Raw genomic sequence first — 25,537 nt, 5'->3', positions numbered from 1 at the left:
CTGTTTGTGAGTGTGTGGCTGTTGGTATGAAAGTACAGTGTGGGTTTTTAGTGTTACTATTAGCTTGAGAACCGGGCTCTGTGCAAAGTTGGAATTTTGCAGTTGTCCAGAACCCAAGGACGTGCGGTTGAAGTTGTTTGGAGGAGCGCTTTGCGTTTCCGAAAAATAAATATGGTTAAAAGATTACCATGTTGCACCATGAGTAGGCCTACTTCATGCAAAATAAGGATATTGATTGGATGATGAGACAAAGAAGGATACTGATTGGAAGAGGACGAAAGCCATGTATTCAGTTCCATGTCAATTGATAATTTGGGAAACAGCAGACAGTTGGATGCATGTTCAAAAGCATCGGCAATTTGTTCATGAGTAGGCCTAATTGCTTTAATGAAATGTAGGCCTACTTCATGCAAAATAAGGATATTGATTGGATGATGAGACAAAGAAGGATACTGATTGGAAGAGGACGAAAGCCATGTATTCAGTTCCATGTCAATTGATAATTTGGGAAACAGCAGACAGTTGGATGCATGTTCAAAAGCATCGGCAATTTGTTCATGAGTAGGCCTAATTGCTTTAATGAAATGCATAAATGACTAGATGATGTGGAGGATGAACAAGTAGTTTGAGGGAGTCTAAGACGGATTCGAGATACCGCAAAGACTGCGGCTTATGTGTTTTGATTCCCGCAAAGACTACGGCTTGTATTTTGTTGAGTTACATTTTTATTCTTATTTTTTATATATTTGTATTACATTTATCACTTGTATTATTGTTTTTATTGATTTTATGTAAAGCACATTGAGCTGCAATTCTTGTATGACATGTGCTATATAAATAAGTCTTATTATTATTATTATGTAAATTGTGAAATGTAGACCAACACCAACCGAGAAACACTGCAGCTGCAGCACAAGCACTGCAGCACAAGCACTGCAACACAAGCACTGCATCACAGGCACTGCATCACAGACACTGCATCACAGGCACTGCATCACAAGCACTGCATCACAGGCACTGCATCACAGACACTGCATCACAGGCACTGCATCACAAGCACTGCATCACAGGCACTGCATCACAGGCACTGCATCACAGACACTGCATCACAGGCACTGCATCACAGACACTGCATCACAGGCACTGCATCACAGACACTGCATCACAGGCACAAACATCACAGGCACAAACATCACAAGCACAAACATCACAAGCACTGCACTATTTATAATTTAATCTGAGACGACAGCCGAGAGAGGTTGTCTAGTCACTGGTAACAAGACATATCAAGACACAATGTGCCTCTAAATTAGTAGCTTTATTATTTTACTTGATTAAAGATAAGGCATGGTCACCTATCCAACACACCCACCACATTATTGAAGTATGTGTTTCCCAAATATAAACACAAATATACTTTTTAACATGTAACAGATCAGTTGTTATACATGCTAAAAAACAGCTCTGCGATCACCCTACACATCACAGAGATCTGAATCTGCAGAGCTTATATTGATCAGTCTCCAAGTGCCTGATCTGTTTCATATATTAAATTATGCATGTATATAAAGTCACAGTGTAAGATTTTATTTCAGAGCTAAGTATGAGTACAATATTTGGGATGAACTGTAAATGTGGTTCATATATATACACTGTATATATTATGTACATACAATCACTTTCACATTTAGGTTGATTAGACTGTGTTATGTATCCCAGAGTCCTTGGTAGTTATGTTTCTCCAAACACTACCTGGTAGAATGACTGTAATTGTCACTGCAGTTGGGGCCATTGTTGGAGTAGAGACTGGAAGTGAAATAGGCCTAGCATCTCTAGTGTATATCTGTATGTTGCTAGTTAATCACACAGTCTCTGTATGTGGTGCTGTAGCTCCGCCCCCTCTGTCAGCCCACTGCTCTAGCCCCACCTCCAGGAAGTCGTTACTTTCTAGCCCCGCCTCCAGGATGGTGTTCCTCAGGGCGGCCCCTGCAGGCAGCAAGGCATAGCCCTCTTCTGACAGGCCGGGCAGCATCAGGGCGGCTCCGGGCCGGTGCAGGGCGAGGCGGTGCAGGCGGGAGAAGAGCAGCGGCAGGTCGCGGGGCAGCCGGTACGCACTCAGCAGCCCCAGAGCTCCCGGGACGTCACGCTCAGCACTGTACTCAAACATGGCCGTCATGTACTTGGAGAGGTCATGACCTTTGGCCCTGGTGCGACCCAGCTCCTCTGCAATCAGGGCCACGGCTAAGGAGGAGCTGCTCTCCTCCCCCTCCTCCCACGGGGGGGTGTGTGTCTTCATCCCTCGGGAGCACAGCACCAGGACGTAGTCGCTCTCCTGCAGCCGCCGGCTGAGCCATCCCACCCTGCCCTCCTCCGCCACGCTCAGAGAGTCCCACAGGTCCAGACACACCTGCACGCACACACACACCATACATACATACACACACACACACACACCATACATACACACACATACCATACATACATAAACACACAGACACACCATATACACACACACCATACACATACACAACATTTGGGTCCATTAGGATGCATATGACCAATCAGAACAAAAATCTTTTGGAAACATTTTCTCCTTGTTACAAACACACACACACACTCTCTCACTCACTCCAACAAACACACACACACACTCTCTCACTCACTCCAAAAAATACTCACACACACACACACACACACACCCTCTCCCAGACTCCTGTACCTGAGTGGCCATGTGTTGCTGAAGGAAGGCTCCCAGGTGCACACACACACACACACACACACCCTCTCCCAGACTCTGGTACCTGAGTGGCCATGTGTTGCTGAAGGAAGGCTCCCAGGTGCATGACAGCCCTGACGTGGGCGGGGCCATCCCGACTGCTGTAGCAAATCAGAAGCCGAGGAGGCGTCGACCTGCTGCTGGTCAATGATGTCACTTCCTCTGGTGATATAATTTCCTCTGGTGAGCCACTCTGGTCAGGATGCTGCTGTGTGGTGTCTGGGGTCACATGACAGGAAGACGTTCAGGTGAACCTCTTGAACAACAAGCAAAACAGAACAAGTAACCATGGCAATGTTGGTTTTCAGTTTACAATGCAACCTTATAAAGGCGATTGACTCCATCTTCAAAATTGCATCTTGGTACACACCAAGCTTAGCTTTTGAATGTGGACAGATATGTGAGACCAATCAGAGCAGACATTTCTCATGCACAGTAGCGTATCTGTACAAAACACCAAACCTGCTGTGAGAAGCTGTGGTGAAACACACACCTGGCCTCGCCATGTCCAGAGCCTTCATCCACAGACGAGATCGTCTCCTGATCAGCACCGACAGCAGGACTACAAATATGGCGGACAGAGCCAGGCCTACAGGAAGCAGCAGGGCCGGAGACCCTGAACCCGTTGCCAGGGAGGAGGGGTCTGAGGAGGGAGGGTGAAGAGAAGGAAGGAGGGTGAGAAGGAGGGAGGGTTAGGAGGAGGAGGAGGGAGGGTTAGAAGGAGGAGGAGGAGGAGGAGGGAGGAAGGAGGGTGAGGAGGAGGGAGGGTTAGGAGGAGGAGGAGGAGGAGGAGGGAGGAAGGAGGGTGAGAAGGAGGGAGGGTTAGGAGGAGGAGGAGGGAGGGTTAGGAGGAGGAGGGAGGAAGGAGGGTGAGGAGGAGGGAGGGTTAGGAGGAGGAGGAGGAAGAGGAGGAGGGAGGAAGGAGGGTGAGGAGGAGGGAGGGTTAGGAGGAGGAGGAGGAGGAGGAGGAGGAGGGAGGAAGGAGGGTGAGAAGGAGGGAGGGTTAGGAGGAGGGAAGGTTAGGAGGAGGAGGGAGGAAGGAGGGTGAGGAGGAGGGAGGGTTAGGAGGAGGAGGAGGAGGAGGAGGGAGGAAGGAGGGTGAGGAGGAGGGATGGTTAGGAGGAGGAGGAGGGAGAAAGGAGGGTGAGGAGGAGGGAGGGTTAGGAGGAGGGAGGAGGGAGGAAGGAGGGTGAGGATGAGGGAGGGTTAGGAGGAGGAGGAGGGAGGAAGGAGGGTGAGGAGGAGGGAGGGTTAGGAGGAGGAGGATGGAGGAAGGAGGGTGAGGAGAGGGGGGAGGTTTAGGAGGAGGGAGGGTTAGGAGGAGGAGGAGGGAGGAAGGAGGGTGAGGAGGAGGGAGGGTTAGGAGGAGGAGGGAGGAAGGAGGGTGAGAAGGAGGGAGGGTTAGGAGGAGGAGGAGGGAGGAAGGAGGGTGAGGAGGACGAAGGAGGGTGAGAAGGAGGGAGGGTGAGGAGGAGGAGGGAGGAAGGAGGGTGAGGAGGAGGGAGGGTTAGGAGGAGGAGGAGGAGGGAGGAAGGAGGGTGAGGAGGAGGAAGGAGGGTGAGGAAGGAGGGTTAGGAGGAGGAGGGAGGAAGGAGGGTGAGGAGGAGGAAGGAGGGTGAGGAAGGAGGGTTAGGAAGAGGAGGGAGGAAGGAGGGTGAGGAGGAGGAAGGAGGGTGAGAAGGAGGGAGGGTTAGGAGGAGGAGGAGGGAGGGTTAGGAGGAGGAGGGAGGAAGGAGGGTGAGGAGGAGGAAGGGTTAGGAGGAGAAGGAGGAGAAGGAGGGAGGAAGGAGGGTGAGGAGGAGGGAGGGTTAGGAGGAGGAGGAGGAGGAGGAGGGAGGAAGGAGGGTGAGAAGGAGGGAGGGTTAGGAGGAGGAGGAGGGAGGGTTAGGAGGAGGAGGGAGGAAGGAGGGTGAGGAGGAGGGAGGGTTAGGAGGAGGAGGAGGAGGAGGAGGGAGGAAGGAGGGTGAGGAGGAGGGAGGGTTAGGAGGAGGAGGAGGAGGAGGAGGGAGGAAGGAGGGTGAGAAGGAGGGAGGGTTAGGAGGAGGGAGGGTTAGGAGGAGGAGGGAGGAAGGAGGGTGAGGAGGAGGGAGGGTTAGGAGGAGGAGGAGGAGGAGGAGGGAGGAAGTAGGGTGAGGAGGAGGGATGGTTAGGAGGAGGAGGAGGGAGAAAGGAGGGTGAGGAGGAGGGAGGGTTAGGAGGAGGGAGGAGGGAGGAAGGAGGGTGAGGATGAGGGAGGGTTAGGAGGAGGAGGAGGGAGGAAGGAGGGTGAGGAGGAGGGAGGGTTAGGAGGAGGAGGATGGAGGAAGGAGGGTGAGGAGAGGGGGGAGGTTTAGGAGGAGGGAGGGTTAGGAGGAGGAGGAGGGAGGAAGGAGGGTGAGGAGGAGGGAGGGTTAGGAGGAGGAGGGAGGAAGGAGGGTGAGAAGGAGGGAGGGTTAGGAGGAGGAGGAGGGAGGAAGGAGGGTGAGGAGGACGAAGGAGGGTGAGAAGGAGGGAGGGTGAGGAGGAGGAGGGAGGAAGGAGGGTGAGGAGGAGGGAGGGTTAGGAGGAGGAGGAGGAGGGAGGAAGGAGGGTGAGGAGGAGGAAGGAGGGTGAGGAAGGAGGGTTAGGAGGAGGAGGGAGGAAGGAGGGTGAGGAGGAGGAAGGAGGGTGAGAAGGAGGGAGGGTTAGGAGGAGGAGGGAGGAAGGAGGGTGAGGAGGAAGAGGAGAGGTTCAACTGCATGTCAGAAGATATACTATTAAAACAGGTGAATACTGCTTAAGCTCCTCTATGATCATAAGTCCTCTTTCGTCACTGATACAGTCTGTCCCAGCAGCCAGTGCCCTACCTGTCTGAATGTGCAGCACCTCAATGCTGAAGGCCTTTCTGACCGAGTCCACTTCATCTGCTGCTATCTGTGGGCAGAGAAGGTGGAAGATGACACACACACACATGCTGAACACACACAGTGTACACACAGGTACACACACATGCTAAGTACACACGAGCATGCAGAACACGCCCTGACCTCACAGGTGTAGTTGTGTCCCCCCTGCAGGCCCTGGATCAGGTAGCTGTGGTGAGTCCTGTTCCCGGGGCTCTGCCACAACAACAACATCAGACAGTGAACCTCCTGTAGACAGTGCTCACAAAGCCTGTTCCTGGAGAGTGACAGGTGCAACACCAGCTGCCCCAAACCCACCTGGTCTCATCAAGCACCACCAGCTGCCCCAAACCCACCTGGTCTCATCAAGCACCACCAGCTGCCCCAAACCCACCTGGTCTCATCAAGCACCACCAGCTGCCCCAAACCCACCTGGTCTCATCAAGCACCACCAGCTGCCCCAAACCCACCTGGTCTCATCAAGCACCACCAGCTGCCCCAAACCCACCTGGTCTCATCAAGCACCACCAGCTGCCCCAAACCCACCTGGTCTCATCAAGCAGCTACCGTATTTTTCGGAAAACAAGCCGCATTTTCTATAACCAGCACCCCACCAGAATGGGAGCTTTGTGTTTGTAAATTGGATTTTAACCCGCACTGAAATATATGCCGCACTTGATACAGGAACAATGATACCAAGCAATGTACGCAGACATTGCAACCTGCAGAGACTCATTTCCAGGAGGCAGCATTCTGTTAGTGCCACGCAGACATTGCAACCTGCAGAGACTCATTTCCAGGAGGCAGCATTCTGTTAGTGCCCTCAAGTGGAGCTGCAACCAGTTCAGTTATTTTTTTTACAAATCTATCAAAAATATTAATCAAACTTTTTTCATTTTGGCCTTATGGGGTAATGTGTGTAGAATGTTGAGAAAAAAATAAATTAATTCCAACTTGGAATAAGGCTGTAACATAACGACTTGGAATAAGGCTGTAACATAACAAAATGTGGAAAAAGCGAAGCGCTGTGAATACTTTCCAGATGAACTGTATACTTTGACCAGGTACACACACACACACATTCCACACACACACACATTCCACACACACACATACACACATCACACACACAGACAAACAGACACACACAGACACACACACAGAGCATCATCTCACAGGGATGATGGCTGTGTATCTGTTCAGGCCTTCTCCGTAGCACAGGGAGAAGTAGTGGTGGATGTCCAGGTTGGGAGGGGCGAGGTTAAAGGTCACGGTGACATCACACCCCTGTTGCAGCACCTCAATGTGTCTGGGGTACCAGTCTGGAACAAGAACATTAGGAGAAAATTACCCAGTTCAACATGCTAGACCACCAGTACAACATGCTAGACCACCAGTAGAACAGCTGTGACGCTAGCCGTGTTCCTCACCTCTCCTGCACTGGTCCAGACCCATCTTCTCTGGGCACGCTGTAGAACAACCAGTCTGTTGTTAGACAGCTTTGCATCCAGTGAATGTTCAGCTAAGTACACTGTAAGTCTGTAGTAATTTGTCCTCTCATTTTCTTTTTGATTAATCATGAGAATTCAGCAGTCATTGTAAATGTATTCTATGAGAAGGTTGTGTGTTCTAGAAGGTTGTGTGTGTGAGTGTGTATATATATGTGTGAGTGTGTGTGAGTGTAGGTGGCCTCACAGCGTGTAGAGAAGGTCTTGCTCTGGTAGAATCGGTCCCACTGTTCAGGCACAGGCAGGGCCAGGACTGTCACCACATACTGAGCCCCCAGAACCAGCCCTGGGAAGGGGTCAGACCTGTACACCTGCACACACACACATGGTTACACCTGCACACCAGCCATCACAACACAACTGGTTACACCTGAACACCTGCACACCAACCAGCCAGTCCATTACATTGTGAAAGAGAGGGTACCCTGTGTGTGTGGAAGGGGGAGATAGGGGGAGGGAGGGGGAGATCGTACCCTGTGTGCATGGGAAGGGGGAGGGAAGGGGAGAGAGGGGGAGCAGGAGAGGGTGCACCCTGTGTGCATGGGAGGGGGAGGGAAGGGGGAGGGAGGGGGAGAGAGCAGGAGAGGCTGTACACTGTGTGCATGGGAGGGGGAGAGAGGGGGAGGGAAGGGGGAGAGAGCAGGTGAGGCTGTACACTGTGTGCATGGGAGGGGGAGAGAGGGGGAGGGAAGGGGGAGAGAGCAGGTGAGGCTGTACACTGTGTGCATGGGAGGGGGAGAGAGGGGGAGGGAAGGGGGAGAGAGCAGGTGAGGCTGTACAATGTGTGCATGGGAGGGGGAGAGAGAGGGAAGGAAGGGGGAGGGAGGGGGAGAGAGCAGGAGAGGAAGAGGGCGTACCCTGTGTGCATGGGAGGGGGAGAGAGAGGGAGGGAAGGGGGAGGGAGGGGGAGAGAGCAGGAGAGGAAGAGGGCGTACCCTGTGTGCATGGGAGGGGGAGAGGGAGGTGCGGCTAGAAAGCAGCAGCAGCTGGCAGGAGGAGCGGGTTCCTCCCAGGACCTGCAGCAGCACCTGGAAGCCCCTCAGGAAGGAGATGCCTGCAGGACAACAACACAGTGACACACTGACACTCTCCACACAGCCACACAACATGGCTGACACTCTCCACACAGCCACACAACATGACTGACACTCTCCACACAGCCACACAACATGACTGACACTCTCCACACAGCCACACAACATGGCTGACACTCTCCACACAGCCACACAACATGACTGACACTCTCCACACAGCCACACAACATGGCTGACACTCTCCACACAGCCACACAACATGACTGACACTCTCCACACAGCCACACAACATGACTGACACTCTCCACACAGCCACACAACATGACTGACACTCTCCACACAGCCACACAACATGACTGACACTCTCCACACAGCCACACAACATGGCTGACACTCTCCACACAGCCACACAACATGACTGACACTCTCCACACAGCCACACAACATGACTGACACTCTCCACACAGCCACACAACATGACTGACACTCTCCACACAGCCACACAACATGACTGACACTCTCCACACAGCCACACAACATGACTGACACTCTCCACACAGCCACACAACATGACTGACACTCTCCACACAGCCACACAACATGACTGACACTCTCCACACAGCCACACAACATGACTGACACTCTCCACACAGCCACACAACATGGCTGTGTGAGGGAGAGGATGAGAGGGGTGAAGGAATGAAGGTCTGAGAAGGTGAGGGTGAGAGAGAGAGGGTGAGGTACTCACCATAAGAGGGTGAGAGAGAGAGAGGGTGAGGTACTCACCATAGGGGCTGGGTCTCCAGGAGACCATGATGGTGTCGTGTTTGGGGTCCTGGTCGGGAAGGAAGTCGACCGTCAAGTCACGCGGGGCCTCAACGTAATGCTGACACGCGTCATCCTCGTCACCTAGCAACGACTTGCATGGCCACGGGACACAACCTGGAAAGCGGGGTCATGAGATGCAGTGATGCATGCTGGGAAAAATGAGGACTTATCTGACAACAGGCCTCAGTAGTTATAACAACAACAACACAGACCTCAGTAGTTATAACAACACAGACCTCAGTAGTTATAACAACAAAACACAGACCTCAGTAGTTATAACAACAGAGACCTCAGTAGTTATAACAACACAGACCTCAGCAGTTATAACAACACAGACCTCAGTAGTTATAACAACACAGACCTCAGTAGTTATAACAACACAGACCTCAGTAGTTATAACAACACAGACCTCAGTAGTTATAACAACACAGACCTCAGCAGTTATAACAACAGGACGCGCTGCATTGGCTATTATCAAGTACAGAGGAGCACGCGGACATTTGCAGCATCAGTTTGCAGCATCAGTTTGCAAGCATCAGTTTGCAGCATCAGTTTGCAAGCATCAGTTTGCAAGCATCAGTTTGCAAGCATCAGTTTGTGTTTTCAACTGCGTTGATTTAACAAGCCTTAATTGGGATTCTGCATTTCTTTTTCCGGGATTATCAATATAAATGAAGGCACTGACTAATAAAGTACATTTTTAAAACAAAAACTTATTTTTAAAGGGTCTAGCGACGCCCCAGGTTTTAGGGACTGATCAGACGGTTTAGGTTGGTTCTAGGTGCTGATCTGAGGGTTTAGGTCAGTTCTAGGTGCTGATCTGAGGGTTTAGGTTGATTCTAGGTGCGGATCTGAGGGTTTAGGTTGGTTCTAGGTGCTGATCTGAGGGTTTAGGTTGGTTCTAGCTGCTGATCTGAGGGTCTAGGTTGGTTCTAGGGGCTGATCTGAGGGTTTAGGGTTAGGGTTTCGGTTGGTTATAGGTCTGGTAATAGATCATATGAAGCACATTGCTTGTAACCAGAGCTACAGAAATTAAATGTGATTAGATTGTGTAATGACTAAACCATGATGTAACCATGGTGATGGTGTAACCATGGTGTCAAGGAGACCAGACTTACTCCCTAACTGCTCCAGAGACCTCATCCCCAGACTCGTCTCCACATCTTGTCTGCTGATCCTGCAGTACTCACACCCTGGGGACCCCTGCAGAACCAACACACACATCAACACACACACCAACACAGTACTCACACCCTGGGGACCCCTGCAGAACCAACACTCACATCAACACACACACCAACACAGTACTCACACCCTGGGGACCCCTGCAGAACCAACACTCACATCAACACACACACCAACACAGTACTCACACCCTGGGGACCCCTGCAGAACCAACACACACATCAACACACACACCAACACAGTACTCACACCCTGGGGACCCCTGCAGAACCAACACACACATCAACACACACATCAACGCACAACACATGCCTGAAGGACATTATCCAGCTGTTTAATCTTTCTTCCCTCACTCTCTCACTTTCCACCCCCCCCCCTCTCTCTCTCAGCCTTGGGCTGTTTCTGTTGTCTACTCTCTCATTGTCTCCAGTGCGGAACCCGTCTATAAACGTGCTTCTGAGCCTGCAGAACAGGAGAGCTCAAAAATCACGTGCTCCCACTCTGGTAGAACGTTAAGAGAAAACAGGCCACTTACCGATCCTCGGGTAGGAAAACAAGTCACTGATCACTTCAGCCACTCATTTACATTCGTTCTAGTTCTTTGAAAAGTAGTTCTGGGAACTAAACTTGCAACCACAGCTGTAGAGGTATTATAGCCAAGTCTATGTCATATCATTCTACTATATTTTATATTTCATCATTTAGCAAGCGTTTTTATCCCAAGCAAAGCATTAATAGTCCATCGAGAAAGTACAGCAGGAGATTAAGGATAAGAAATACTATCTTACATTCTATAATACCCAATGACAGAGGCGTTACAGATACGCCAAGGAATATTTATAATAAACGTCAGACCAAGAAGGGTTCACAAGGACGTACCTGCCGAACGCACTCCAAGCTGCAGTTTCCCGGTGCGAGCGCAGGCATGTTCACCTGTGGCCGCACTAGCTGGCTCGTGAGAGTGAGAACGTGGCAGTAGATTATCGTGGTTCTCCACATGCTGGCCGAGTCAACATGACATTGCTCAGAAAGTGAACTTGTACCGATCCTCACTGCGCTGGACGCTTCCGCTCCTGACCCGGGAGGTAAGAGCTCGGGATCTGACAGCTGATACTATTCAGAATTCAGACGATTCACTGCTCAGGGGGTGCGTGAGAGCAAGAGGGAGGAGGAGGGAGGGAGATCAGGAGAAATAGCAGAGGGGAGGTGAGGGAGTGGTGACTCCAGGCTAAATGAGCACTCCACTGAGGCAGTTAAACCTGCCAGTTAACAGCAATGGCCATCCGGTAGAACTGTCACGGCGAAGGCTCGTGATGACGTTCAGCATTAAAGGGGTCATTGATTGCAGAACCGAATTTACCTGGTCACAGTTGAATAACGACAGTTCAGTGGGTAAAATGGACAAACAGTGAACCTCAAAGTCCATTGACACCTCTTTCCTATGTAAATCTCACAATTAAAAAATGTAGCTGTAAAACGGTAGGTTTAGAAAAGCCACCGAGTTTGGTGGCTCCACCTTTTTTTGCTCTGGTCTTTACCTTGGTCAGGCCCCAAAATGTGATTTGCGCTGCTCTGTGTACTTCCACAGAATTACAGAAGAACGTTTTTCTAGCATATTGAAAATGGACTACGGTGGTAAATGCAGTGTTCCAGGCTGGACAGGGAATGCTGACACTTTTCAGAGTCTTCCTAAGGAACCAAACACTCGACGGGGCGGGCTGTGATGTTTGTCTATGAGAAGATCCCTGTGCAGTTCGACCCTCAATTACACATTTGCTCAAACCATTTCACCGAGGACAGTTTTGAATGAAAACCTTGGACAATTTAAAGATCCTGTAAAGTAAATTCCATGTTTTACTTCTAAGTACATTATATACGTGTGAAATGAGTTCCTGAAAGCATGTGCAAAGCGCTAAAACTTTGTAGCATTGAAATGTGGAGTTAGATCCAGTAGCGGAGCCACAGGGGTGTCCGGGGTGGCACTGGACACCCCTGACATCTGATTGGCCACCCCGGGTGCCACCCCAAAATTTAATTTGCTACTGGAAATTTGATGCTGATTGACATCTCATTTGACCTCTTGTTGAAAGAAGCATTTATTTTGCTGTATGAACATAAATATTATACTGTAAATTTGTAATGTGGTTGGGCACCAAGTTATTTATATTTTTCAAGTCCATTTCTGCTTGATTTCTGCTACCTGTCAAGTCAAATTGCAGTGGGTTTATTTGGGTGTGTAATTTCACTTTATTATGTAAATAAACTATGCACTGTGTTATTTCTGTAACACAGAAATGTTATTCTAAGTCTCTGGTGCTTGAGCTTTTTTTCCGAAAAATATTTTGGATGTTCCAGCACTTATAGACCCAGATTATACTGTATATATTAATGAAAACAGTGACCCAAGACTCTGGACCCCCTGAAGTAGCCTTGGCCACCCTTTGGTCACCCCATGTATAAAACTCTAGTTCCACCACTGGTTATATCGAAGAACAGTTTCTCTTCCGTTTTCAGATCAGGTTTTAATGGGCAGAGCCAAAAAATGCCCTATCTACGTCATTTCGCCCCATCTACGTCAGATCACTGAATGGCTCCTCCTGCTGTACTGTTATTGTAGCTTACATCAGCTAGCTAGCTAGCTTCAGGATGTCTCCCACCACCCGCAACTGCATCTTCCCTGGATGCAAGAACTCCGGCTGCGCTGCAACGCCATTTAAGTTCCCTGTTGATAATGAAAGGAAAAATAGGTGGATAGATTTTGTGAAGAGCCACGCTCATGGAAAGCTTCGGATAAACTCCAATAGCCGCCTCTGCGCCACTGACCATTTCACGGCGGACAGTTTTAACATGGACCAGAGACAGACGGGGTTCACCAACACACGGCTTCTCTTGTAGCGCGGAGCCGTACCGAGCATCGCCCCCCCGGCCGTTCATCCTCCGGTCGCACCTGGACCATCCACCGCCACCAGCAGTTCATCACTCAGTTCTGTGTGCTTGTTATAATTATACTAGATAACTTTTCCAGAGGTATCTCTGCTATAATTAGTGCAAACCGCTAACTTGATATTAGGCTACTCGGTGTAGAATGTATTTTGGTGAAATGGTAGCTAATGTGCTAGAAGTAGGCCTAGTTGGAGAGCTCACTGTCTGCTGTCTCTGCTGTAAATGTTTACTCCTGTGTTACAGCTCAGGGGAATATTTCATTTATATGCATCTGTATGTTTCACTCATTGAACAAATACATTCTAATTCTATACTGTTTTCTTGACGTAGCGTCCATTATCTGGGTCGTAGGTAGCTTACTTGAGAGAGGCGGCGCCTTCCAGCGAGGGGGCCGAGCTTCAGCTCCTTCAGGCGACACGCCCCCCCAGTCTCAAACAGAGAAGACTGCTGATTTTCTTACAATTTCAAAGCCTAATTTAACATACTTGTCTGTGTTTTTTTTCATTCGAACACATTATTCTGTGGTGTGGTGAACTTGAAACTCGTTTTTAATTCCACTTTACAGGATCTTTAAAGGATTTGCTAAGCCGCTGTTGCTGAACCGTGTGCTCCAACCGTATGCTCATCACAAACGCAAGCTGTAAGTATGATTTTGTCGATAACAGTTAGCAATGCTAACGTCTCCTGTATCAAGCATAGGTAGAATGCTAAATACGTTTCTAAACACATCAACATACCTTACTTAGCAAATGACTCTAGCTAGACTAGCTGTATTAGCGCAGTGTTGGTAGTGTTGCTCTTTGCTCCGCAGCTTCATTCGTTGTAAACCAACCAATCAGTGCGCAGCTCATGTATATATTCATGAGCATACCATAAAAGGAGAAAACCTAGCGTTTTTTCCCGGGAAAATTTCACTTGATGTATAAGGGGGCATACAACTGCACCCGGGCCATTTTCAGCCCAACCAATGTTACATACCCTATTCGGAGACCTTAAGGAACAGTGTGAAATACCCCCAAAAACAGTCAATCACCCCTTTAAAGCCGACAAAGGAAAACACCTACAAAACACTGGTCAGAAGGTAGAAGCTTGGCTTGATTAGCATTTAAAACTTGTTAATAATGTCGCCGAAATACTATTACAACTATGCACTTCTGATCCTTGATTTTTGGTAGCCTATAGGCCCTATATCTACAGTATAACTCTTGTATGTTTGGATAAAGGTGTCTGCTAAATTAATAAAATGTTGTCACTGTCCAGCTAGTCTTGAACTGCAACTGCAATAAATGTGTATCCTGGTGCTTCCAGCAGCGGTAAATATTAAGTTCAACGGAACGCCGTTCAGCCTCCGGCAAAGAGGGACTGTTCTTGCTCGTTATTATTCCCAATAAGTATGAAACGTATAAAACTTTCTAACATTACAAAATATTCCTTATGGATGGTAGGATATACCTGGTGTGACGCAGTTGTCATTCAACAGACGTTCGACAGTTTAGGCTTGTCTACAAGGCTTGTCACAATACTGCAAATGCCTGGTAGAAAACGTTGTGTTCATCGAGTGTCTTGTGTGTTCTTGCGGGCGCAACATCACGAGTCATGTGATGTTCATCAAAAGTTATTGTTACAACCAGAGAATAACCGGAAGTATAAACCCAAGTCTTGGGTCTAAAACAGACAGATACACACTTAACAGTCACATGATGACACAGGTATCACTCACCAGTCATGAGCTTAATCATTTAAATATACATAGACTTTCTCCCATATTAAATACCCCAGCATCCCCCCTCATCACTCCCCCTTCTGCTCCCCTCCATACTCTTCTTCAGCTCTGCATCCCCCTCTCCACAGAGGGCGTATCCAGCTGAAAACGTGCAGTATATTGCTTTTTAAGACATTTACAAACATACATTTCAATACAGCTTTGTCCGATCTTTGCTGCTCCCATATCGACTGTTTTGATAACATGAATGATAACATGAATGATAACATAATGTTCCTCAGCAGGACTGGAATGCCCCTGGCATTTTTGCTCAGACCGGCCCAACACAATCGGTCGGACACCACCCACCAGTACACCATCTTTGCGGTCCCTGTAAATATGCAGACCTACTGTTTCATTCCCCAAAACCCCTACAAAGCTGAGTAGTAAGTGTCATGGCCAGTCACCTCTCCTCCATGTTCTATGTTCACCTGTTTTTGCAAAATGTCAGGTACTGTAGGCTTAGAAACTGAAGCTACAGCACTAAACATGTTGAGGCATCAACCTCTAGACTTGTACTTTTTTTGGTCCCCAACTTCTCCGCACCCCCTTGCCCTTGCGCATTTGTTTCTCCATCCTAATCCACAGATTTTTGGCTCTGAGCCACTGCATCTGACACAAGAACGTGTGGGAGTCAGATGCCTGAGTGGTGAGGGAGTCGGGCTTGTAATCTGAAGGTTGCCAGTTCGATTCCCAGCCGTGCCAAATGATGTTGTGTCCTTGGGCAAGGCACTTCACCCTACTTGCTTACGGGTAGTGAGCAAGTAGGGTGAAGTGCCAACAGAAAGGCCTGGCTAGCTGGATGCAGTCATGTCAATGCCTTATTTTGCTCCCCGTGCTTGCTTTTTAACCCTCGTGCTGCCTTCGGGTCACATGACCCAAAGGTTCATAACGAACCATCGTTGTGTTTACCCAATTTTACCCAATACAAAAACAAATAAAAATAATTTTCTTTTAACCTTCGCAATGTGGGGGGTCTGAGACAGCCCAACGGTTAAAAGAAAATGCTTCACTTTGTTTTTGTATGCGGTAAAGTTGTCGCAATACGACGGTGGGTCACACGGCTGATGGGTCCGAACGACCCGAAGATAACACAAGGGTTAAAACATTCGTAACAGATACAGCATGGACTGTTACAGGAGTTAAGGACATTAAACATTTATCTAAGAAAAAAAAAAAAACATGAGTGTATGCTCTTGGCGCCCAGAATGCACCGCGGCAGGCAGAAACGCTAAGAATTATAAGGTTATAGCGTAGTTACATAAGCATTGTTTACAGTTCTATTGTTGTGTTCGTTCTGTTTTGATGTGTATAATGTGATGATCTGTGTCTTGGGTTGAGTGTTCACCCTGTTTGTGAATGTTGCCTAGTTTGAGGGCTATTCGAACTGTCCAATGTAAAAGGGAGGTGATAATAAAGAGTGATGAGCAACATTCCTTCTCAATTCATGTCAATGTCAATTCAAGTCTTCAATGACATCCGGAGAGCCGGACTGCGCCTCAGCCCAAAGAAATGTGACCTCTTGCAGCGGGAGGTCAAGTTTTTGGGCCATGTAGTCAAGGAGGAGGGTGTGGCCACCAACCCAGCAAAGGTGGAAACAGTGAGAAACTGGCCGGTACCTCGACACGTCGGAGAGGTGCGCAGCTTCCTGGGGCTCGCCTCGTACTACAGACGCTTTGTCCAGGGGTTCGCATCCATCGCCAGTCCCCTCCACCGCCTCACCGACAAGAGGCGGGAATTCATCTGGGACGATGATTGTGCGCTGGCATTCGCTCAACTTCGCGCCGCCTTGACGGAGGCCCCTGTCTTAGCGCTGCCAGATCCCAAACGTCGATTCATCGTCGATACCGACGCAAGTGATGTGGGGATTGGGGCAGTGCTGTCCCAGGAGGGAGATGGTGGAGAGAGAGCCGTGGCTTACTACAGTCGAACGTTGAGCCGCCCTGAACGTAACTACTGTGTTACCCGGAGAGAACTTCTGGCGGTGGTCTCGGCACTTCAACACAGGAAGCGGATAGTGGTGTTGCATCGGGATCGGTTGGCACCTTACCGCCCCCTGACTGAACAACATACTGTTGGGGACCAGCCCTGCTCACCCGACGCAGCTTCACCACCACCTAACACCCTGCCCATCCTACCTGACTTGGCAATTGTTGGTGGTGGCCAACAGACTGTGACTCCACGGGCACCAAGATGGAGGGCACAGCTTCCCCGTCGCTTTACTGACTTTGTTCTAAGTTAGCGTTTAGTTGCTGTGGACAGGCAACACGCTAGAGGGGGCCATGTAGCGACCATGCTCTTGGCGCCCAGAATGCACCGCGGCAGGCAGAAACGCTAAGAATTATAAGGTTGTAGCGTAGTTACATAAGCATTGTTTACAGTTCTATTGTTGTGTTCGTTCTGTTTTGATGTGTATAATGTGATGATCTGTGTTTTGGGATAGGTTGAGTGTTCACCGTTTGTGAATGTTGCCTAGTTTGAGGGCTATTCGAACTGTCCGATGTAAAAGGGGGGTGATAATAAAGAGTGATGAGCAACATTCCTTCTCAATTCTTGAACTCTAGCCGGCGCTACAATACAATCAAGCTTGCCATGCTAGGCAGAGACTATCGCTACGCAACGGGACGAATGTCACACAACGAAGAAGTGGATAAGGACAGGCACGTTCTATCAAAGTTAATTGATTGTGTTAAATTCATCTATAAATCCTTAATATTTAGTCTTACAGTAATAGTTATGTTTCCTAATAATACCAGGGAGTGGCTCAAGTGCCCAGATGTCTGGTTTTCAATATTTCTGATCTGAGTGTAATGATATTTATAGTCCACAAATGTGGACATTTGCCTATAACTGTGTGCATTAATTAAACAGAGAACTTTTATCATGCAGTTTGTGTTGAATTGTATTAGGATGGTTACTGAATTGACTGAATATTTCACAGCCCCACCTAGAATAATTTTCAGCAGCCGCCACTGGTGACACTAATTTCAATAGTCATTTTTATTTCCAAGCAAATCGTTGATTTCATAAAACAACTAATGATTAAACGTCCATGTAAAAAGCTGTCCTTATTCAGTGGCCCTCGGTTGCATAACAGTGGTTTTCCAGTTCTTCCAAGAAGCTATTAAAAACATTTCTGAGAACAACAAAATCTCTGAATGTGTAAACAAAGAAAGATTTCTATGGCATGAGAGAGGCCAGAGCTAGATGGTTGTGAGTGAATAGTTTATTAATTACAAAGTAAACAGGACACTAAATCAGAGAAACAAGCACAGGCCCAGACAGCAGAGGCCCAGACCACTGCGGACGTTTCACCGAATCTGAAAAACAAAACCAACAGTGAACACTCCTTCCTGGTTCCACTGCCACATCACACTCCTTCCTGGTTCCACTGCCACACCACACTCCTTCCTGGTTCCACTGCCACACCACACTCCTTCCTGGTTCCACTGCCACACCACACTCCTTCCTGGTTCCACTGCCACATCACACTCCTTCCTGGTTCCACTGCCACACCACACTCCTTCCTGGTTCCACTGCCACACCACACTCCTTCCTGGTTCCACTGCCACATCACACCTTCTACCCCCCTAACCCCCCCAAGACCCAGTTTCATAATCTGGCAGAAATCCATTCTCCAAGGCTGCATGTTGTCACCATATAAAAATGCAGCATAACACTCAGGAGAGAGAATGTGTCCCAGCATGCTGGGAGCACAGCATGCTGGTAGGATACTAACCATAGAGGGTGTGGTTGTGGTTCTGGTAGGATACTAATCATAGAGGGTGTGGTTGTGGTTCTGGTAGGATACTAACCATAGAGGGTGTGGTTGTGGTTCTGGTAGGATACTAATCATAGAGGGTGTGGTTGTGGTTCTGGTAGGATACTAATCATAGAGGGTGTGGTTGTGGTTCTGGTAGGATACTAATCATAGAGGGTGTGATTCTGGTTCTGGTAGGATACTAATCATAGAGGGTGTGATTCTAGTTCTGGTAGGATACTAATCATAGAGGGTGTGGTTGTGGTTCGAGTACATTTACATTTATTCATTTAGCAGACGCTTGTATCCAAAGCGACTTCCAAGAGAGAGCTTTACAAAAGTGCCTAGGTTACTGATCATAACAACGAGATAGCCCCAAACATTGCGGGTAGCCAAAACATGAAGCATACATTGTGAAAAACCAAATAAGTGCCAAAGGCAAGAACCATAAGAGCATGTAGTTAAACAAGTTACAATTAAACAACATGACATAGTAGGATACTAACCATAGAGTTTGTGGTTGTGGACTACTCACCGTGTACTTGTCCCATTTCTTCTCGGGGTCATACGGCTCCCAGCGACTGGCAGGGAAGATGTGCTTGTTCTTCTCGTACCAGCTCCTCAGAACCACCTTGCCTGCGTGAGACTGGGACAGAGGCCTGGTCAGACTGGCTCTGCACTACGGCTGTCCCCACTCAGTCGCCTAGTCGATTTTCTGGTCGATATGCTCTTGGTCGACTAAGATTTTTTTAGTCGAGCTGCCGTATGGCAGTGGGAGATCTGATTCCTGCTTGTGTCATCATTGCTGAATTAACAAATGTTCTACAGAAATTGTAGATTATATTATTTAAGACAAATAAAGCAACTCTAAAAATATATAATTTAAAAGAAAAGGTGTTACTGTTTTCCCTTTCGTTAATCTGCGCTTTGTTTTGTTTTGGTATTTTGCACACGGCACGAGCACAATTGGCTGCCGAACTACAAACTCTGTCATAGCCTACTTTGTCGGTGTTATTAGTCAAAATGGCAAAGAAATCTGTGGTATGGCAGCATTTCATTAAAGTACATTTACAAAGTACCGGGTGACTCGAAAAACGTTGAATGCAAACTCTGCCAACAACGGTTTATTTTTCATAGTTCGACGTCGAATATGATGTAGCCTACCACCTGAAAAACGTAAGTTGGCCTAGCCCTACTTCGCTGATGCTAACGCGCTGGTTTGAAAAATGTATATGCCTATTATAAGAATCACATCCAAATCGAATGACATTGGCCGGGTTTCCCAGATTCGTTAAGAAGCTCTTAACGCTAAGAGCTTCTTAGGAGCGTTCTAAGAGCGTTCTAGAGCGTTCTTAGAACGCTCTTAAGAAGCTCTTAGCGTTAAGAGCTTCTTAACGAATCTGGGAAACCCGGCCATTATCTTCTCTGGCCAAGACAACAAAATCTTTCTCTGTTGCACCGTTCCCCACTCAGCTTCTACGTAAGTTCGCATGCTGCAAGTTTTAAGGCAGTGATAAGCGCGCTCTGATGATTTGCATGTTAAACAAACAATATTTTTAATTTGTAGTACATTGTAAGAGATACTAAATACCATCGGCATTCGGTTACAACAGGACTGGTGATACGAGTCTTATTATTATTAGGCTATTAGCGGCTGAATCTGCAATGTCCAGCAGCCATTGAGTCAGATCGGGAAAATGTTTGTACGTTTTTTGTTTTTTGTTTGTGTGGGTGTGTGTTACAGGTGTGGGTGTGTTACAGGTGTGGGTGTGTGTTACAGGTGTGGGTGTGTTACATGTGTGTGTGGGTGTGTTACAGGTGTGGGTGTGTTACATATGTGTGTGGGTGTGTTACAGGTGTGGGTGTGTTACAGGCGTGGGTGTGTTACAGGTGTGGGTGTGTTACAGGTGTGGGTGTGTGTTACAGGTGTGGGTGTGTGTTACAGGTGTGGGTGTGTGTTACAGGCGTGGGTGTGTTACAGGCGTGGGTGTGTTACATGTGTGGATGTGGGTTAAAGGTCAAGCAGTAAACCCCACCTCATCTTTCTCCACAGTGGCGTCGTTCACCAGGCGTATGTCATCGTGGACGTCAAAGCTGAAGAGAGGACCTGGACCAGAGCAGGACACAATCAGCAGGGGGCAACAACCACACACACCCTTCAGAAACCACACACACCCTTCAGGAACCACACACACCCTTCAGGAACCACACACATCCTTCAGGAACCACACACACCCTTCAGGAACCATTCCTTTTCAACAATAACTTAATTATTCGTTTGGTATTTATTTATGTTTTCCACATATTTGGGAGCAAATTATAGATTTTCTAGAAGAGTAGGGAGCCAATCAGGGAGTTTTCCTCCTTTCAGGTTGAGGGCTGCAGGGCCTTTGGCATGGTTACGCCCACCTGGCCTGCCTGGGTGGTCCAGGTGAGACTCACCTGATTTGCCTCTGGCTTTAGTTACGATGAAGTCATAGAAGCTGTGGTGCTGGAAGAGAACACCAGTAATATTATAGAAATACAATCCTCTATAGTAGATACTATATAAACAGTTTCCTCTTTGTTAGATAGTATAATATGTTAAGTTCAGTCTACTTGGAGGTTGTGTGTGTGTCTGTGTGTCAGAACTCACATGAGGAATGATCAAATCCTCTTTGATGTACATCAGCTGCTCAACACCAGCTGCCCTGCAGAGAGCAGTCAGGGGTTAGAGGTCAGAGGTTCGAGTCAGAGTCAAGGGTTCGAGTCAGCTGAGGCAAAATCAAGAAGCATTCAAATGTTTTCCTCTACCCTCTCCTTCCCCTCATCCTGCCCCTTCCCACCTCCTCTCCTCACCTCCCTCTGTCCCCCTTCTCCTCCTCACCTGAGTTCACTGAAGTCCTTCCTAAGAACTTCCAGAGCTTTCTGCAGGAACTGTTGGATGGTGTTGCCTTTCTTCATCTGTAGCGACACACACGCAGAAATATCATGAACATGAGCTAGCTCCCCCAGCACCACCATCCTCCCCAGCACCATCCTCCCCCAGCACCACCATCCTCCCCAGCACCATCCTCCCCCAGCACCACCATCCTCCCCAGCACCAGGAGGGCCAGCCTACCTTGACTGTCTTCCGATGTCCAGATCCATCCCAGTAGCTGAACGTGATCTCAATCTCCTCACCTGGACGACACACACACCTGAACAATACATCCTGACAGAGACATTTACATTTTACATTTACATTTAGCAGACGCTCTTATCCAGAGCGACTTACAGTAAGTACAGGGACATTCCCCCGAGGCAAGTAGGGTGAAGTGCCTTGCCCAAGGACACAACGTCAGTTGGCATGACCGGGAATCGAACTGGCAACCTTCGGATTACTAGCCCGATTCCCTCACCGCTCAGCCACCTGACTCCACCGCTCAGCCACCTGACTCCAGAGACTCAATGTGTGTGTGTGAGAGAGTGTGTATGAGTGTGTATCTGAGTGTGTGTTGCTGGCAGACTCACCTTTGATCTTCTCCTGCTTCCTCTCCCACTCCTGCCTCAGCTCCTCTCTCAGCCGGTTCTCTTCCTCCTGGGGGGAGGGGAGGGGGAGGAGAGGGAGGGAGAGAGGGGAGGGGGAGGAGAGGGAGGGAGAGAGGGGAGGGGGAGGAGAGGGAGGGAGAGAGGGGAGGGGGAGGAGAGGGAGGAGGGGGAGGAGAGGGAGGGAGAGAGGGGAGGGGGAGGAGAGGGAGGGAGAGAGGGGAGGGGGAGGAGAGGGAGGGAGAGAGGGGGAGGAGAGGGAGGGAGAGAGGGGGAGGAGAGGGGAGGGGGAGGGAGAGAGGAGGAGGAGAGGGGGAGGGAGAGAGGAGGAGGAGAGGGAGACCAACATTCAGGTACCAAGCATTGTGTCTCTTTACTCAATCTTTAAAACTAACTCTGTTAACTAACTCTGTTGTGGTTGTGTGAGTGCGTTCTACACACTATTGGTTAGATCTGTCCAGTAACCCTTACTGACGTCCTCACCTTGTGTTCTACACACTGTATGGGTTAGATCTGTTAGGGTTATCATCAGTGATAACCCTAACCCTGAGGGTTATCCTCGTCCTCACCTCTCGGTCCCGGTCAGGCAGGAAGCTGGTGTCCACATCTGGGTTCTTCCCCAACTTCCTCTTCTTTACTGGGAAATCTAGAAACAGACATGGGGTACTGTAATCTGTTATACCATACATCTATAGAGAACAGGTATAATCTGTTATACCATATATCTATGGAGGAATGGTATAATCTGTTATACATCTATGGAAGACAGGTATAATGTGTTAAATTATACATCTATGTATTTGGTGGCTGGCCCATGTTGACAGAAGGGAAGCTACATAACATCACATTGATAACATCCTATTGATAACATAATAACTGGGAAACTCACAGAACTCCTCTTCCTCTTCCTCCTCCTCCTCTTCCTCCTCCTCCTCCTCTGCGTCTTCATTATCATCTTCCTCCTCATCAGGATTGAAGGATAAACTGGCAATCTTCCTCTTCTGCTCCTCCTTCCTCTTCCTCTCCTTCTGCTTCTCAAGCTTCCTACACACACACACACACACACACACACACACACACACACATAGGAGAAAGACATCACACACACACGGGGGGGGGGGGAGACAGGCATTAAGGTACACCCTTACACACAAACATGACCAGCAGAGCAGTGAGACAGACACACAGAGACATGACCAGCAGAGCAGTGAGACAAACAGACAGACAGACAGAGACATGACTAGCAGAGCAGTGGGACAGACAGAGACATGACCAGCAGAACAGTGGGACAGACAGAGACATGACCAGCAGAGCAGTGAGACAGACAGACAGAGACATGACCAGCAGAGCAGTGAGACAGACAGACAGACTCATGACCAGCAGAGCAGTGAGACAGACAGACAGACAGAGACATGACCAGCAGAGCAGTGAGAAGGAGACATGACCAGCAGAGCAGTGAGACAGACAGACTCATGACCAGCAGAGCAGTGAGACAGACAGACAGAGACATGACCAGCAGAGCAGTGAGACAGACAGACAGACTCATGACCAGCAGAGCAGTGCGACTCACAGCTGCAGCTCTTTAGACTGCTCCTTCTTCGCCAGCTGTTTCTCCCTCTCCTTCACCAGGGCTTCCTGCTTGGCCTTCATGTCGTTCAGGGTGACCAGACCTGAGGACACACGGGTCACATGTCTGTTCTCCAACACTAACCCTCCACCACTGAGCTACACCCATCCAACCTCCAACACTGAGCTACACCCATCCCCATGTTCTACCACTGAGCTACACCCATCCCCATGTTCTACCACTGAGCTACACCCATCCCCATGTTCTACCACTGAGCTACACCCATCCCCATGTTCTACCACTGAGCTACACCCATCCAACCTCCAACAGTGAGCTACACCCATCCAACCTCCACCACTGAGCTACACCCATCCCCATGTTCTACCACTGAGCTACACCCATCCCCATGTTCTACCACTGAGCTACACCCATCCCCATGTTCTACCACTGAGCTACACCCATCCCCATGTTCTACCACTGAGCTACACCCATCCCCATGTTCTACCACTGAGCTACACCCATCCCCATGTTCTACCACTGAGCTACACCCATCCCCATGTTCTACCACTGAGCTACACCCATCCCCATGTTCTACCACTGAGCTACACCCATCCCCATGTTCTACCACTGAGCTACACCCATCCCCATGTTCTACCACTGAGCTACACCCATCCCCATGTTCTACCACTGAGCTACACCCATCCCCATGTTCTACCACTGAGCTACACCCATCCCCATGCTCTACCACTGAGCTACACCCATCCCCATGCTCTAGCACTGAGCTATACCCATCCCCATGCTCTACCACTGAGCTATACCCATCCCCATGCTCTACCACTGAGCTATACCCATCCCCATGTTCTACCACTGAGCTACACCCATCCCCATGCTCTACCACTGAGCTACACCCATCCCCATGTTCTACCACTGAGCTACACCCATTCCCATGCTCTACCACTGAGCTACACCCATCCCCATGTTCTACCACTGAGCTACACCCATTCCCATGCTCTACCACTGAGCTACACCCATCCCCATGTTCTACCACTGAGCTACACCCATCCCCATGCTCTACCACTGAGCTACACACATCCCCATGCTCTACCACTGAGCTACATCCATCCCTATGCTCTACCACTGAGCTACACCCATCCCCATGCTCTACCACTGAGCTACACCCATCCCCATGCTCTACCACTGAGCTACATCCATCCCCATGCTCTACCACTGAGCTATACCCATCCCATAGATGCGGGGTATATCTGAGTTACTCACCCACGGTGCTGGACTTCAGTTCGGCCTCTACGGCATCGTAGTGGGCTGAGAACTTCTTGTCGATGTTGGACTTCACCATGTTGTCCTGGAGACACGGATCGCATCGCATTAGTCAACAGGAGAGGTTACCTGCATACCCTGGGATGGCTTAGTAGGCGTGGGGACATTTGTACGTTACTGGATAAAAATATATTCAACGTACCTCGGCGATTTTCTGTTTGAGCTGTTCTAGTTGTTCTCGCTGCTGCTCACGCTTTTTCATCAGCTGCATGGCTCTTCCAGCCTCGCTAGCGGCACCTTTGTACTGCGCCATGTTGGAGGCTTGTGGGGCAACACACCAATATCACAATACAACAGAATGTGTCGTACAAACACTCCGTGTGGCCCGCAGGTAAACTAACTCTGAAGTGATGTTATTATTGTGGACGGAGGGCCAGAGATCGCATCACAACGCCACGAAAATGGCATCAGTGAAAAGCATTATGGGTCTTTTTCAAAGCCACTTCCTGTGTAACTCACTTTCAAAATAAA

The 25,537-nt window shown here is 48.9% G+C and overlaps 3 protein-coding genes across 3 annotated transcripts; 1 reads left to right on the top strand and 2 right to left on the bottom strand.

Annotated features, from left to right (window-relative positions):
* Window positions 1-1,299: 1,299 nt before the first annotated feature.
* Window positions 1,300-11,358, bottom strand: si:ch211-207e14.4 (interleukin-17 receptor D). Its single transcript, XM_062460438.1, has 12 exons — window positions 11,072-11,358; window positions 10,126-10,210; window positions 8,966-9,121; window positions 8,081-8,199; window positions 7,333-7,456; window positions 7,068-7,106; window positions 6,814-6,959; window positions 5,782-5,853; window positions 5,602-5,668; window positions 3,270-3,419; window positions 2,802-2,995; window positions 1,300-2,407 (listed from the first exon to the last, which is right to left on the bottom strand). Exons 1-12 carry the CDS (start codon window positions 11,189-11,191, stop codon window positions 1,862-1,864), a joined length of 1,818 nt encoding a protein of 605 aa, XP_062316422.1. The 5' UTR covers window positions 11,192-11,358; the 3' UTR covers window positions 1,300-1,861.
* Window positions 11,359-16,350: 4,992 nt separating this feature from the next.
* LOC134019600 (uncharacterized) lies at window positions 16,351-17,345 on the top strand. Its single transcript, XM_062460565.1, has 2 exons — window positions 16,351-16,753; window positions 17,341-17,345. Exons 1-2 carry the CDS (start codon window positions 16,351-16,353, stop codon window positions 17,343-17,345), a joined length of 408 nt encoding a protein of 135 aa, XP_062316549.1.
* A 763-nt stretch (window positions 17,346-18,108) lies between these two features.
* On the bottom strand, window positions 18,109-25,483 carry fam50a (family with sequence similarity 50 member A). The gene is made up of 13 exons (XM_062460432.1): window positions 25,209-25,483; window positions 25,007-25,091; window positions 23,735-23,834; window positions 23,054-23,208; window positions 22,734-22,810; window positions 22,150-22,216; window positions 21,758-21,819; window positions 21,524-21,600; window positions 21,293-21,347; window positions 21,100-21,148; window positions 20,694-20,764; window positions 19,193-19,303; window positions 18,109-18,217 (listed from the first exon to the last, which is right to left on the bottom strand). Exons 1-13 carry the CDS (start codon window positions 25,317-25,319, stop codon window positions 18,209-18,211), a joined length of 1,029 nt encoding a protein of 342 aa, XP_062316416.1. The 5' UTR covers window positions 25,320-25,483; the 3' UTR covers window positions 18,109-18,208.
* Window positions 25,484-25,537: the final 54 nt, after the last annotated feature.

This window comes from Osmerus eperlanus, chromosome 4 (genome assembly GCF_963692335.1).
Source record: "Osmerus eperlanus chromosome 4, fOsmEpe2.1, whole genome shotgun sequence".
In the NCBI taxonomy this organism is placed as follows: domain Eukaryota; kingdom Metazoa; phylum Chordata; class Actinopteri; order Osmeriformes; family Osmeridae; genus Osmerus; species Osmerus eperlanus.
The sequence above is the reverse complement of the archived record's forward strand: the minus strand, read 5'-3'. Positions and strand labels throughout refer to the sequence as shown.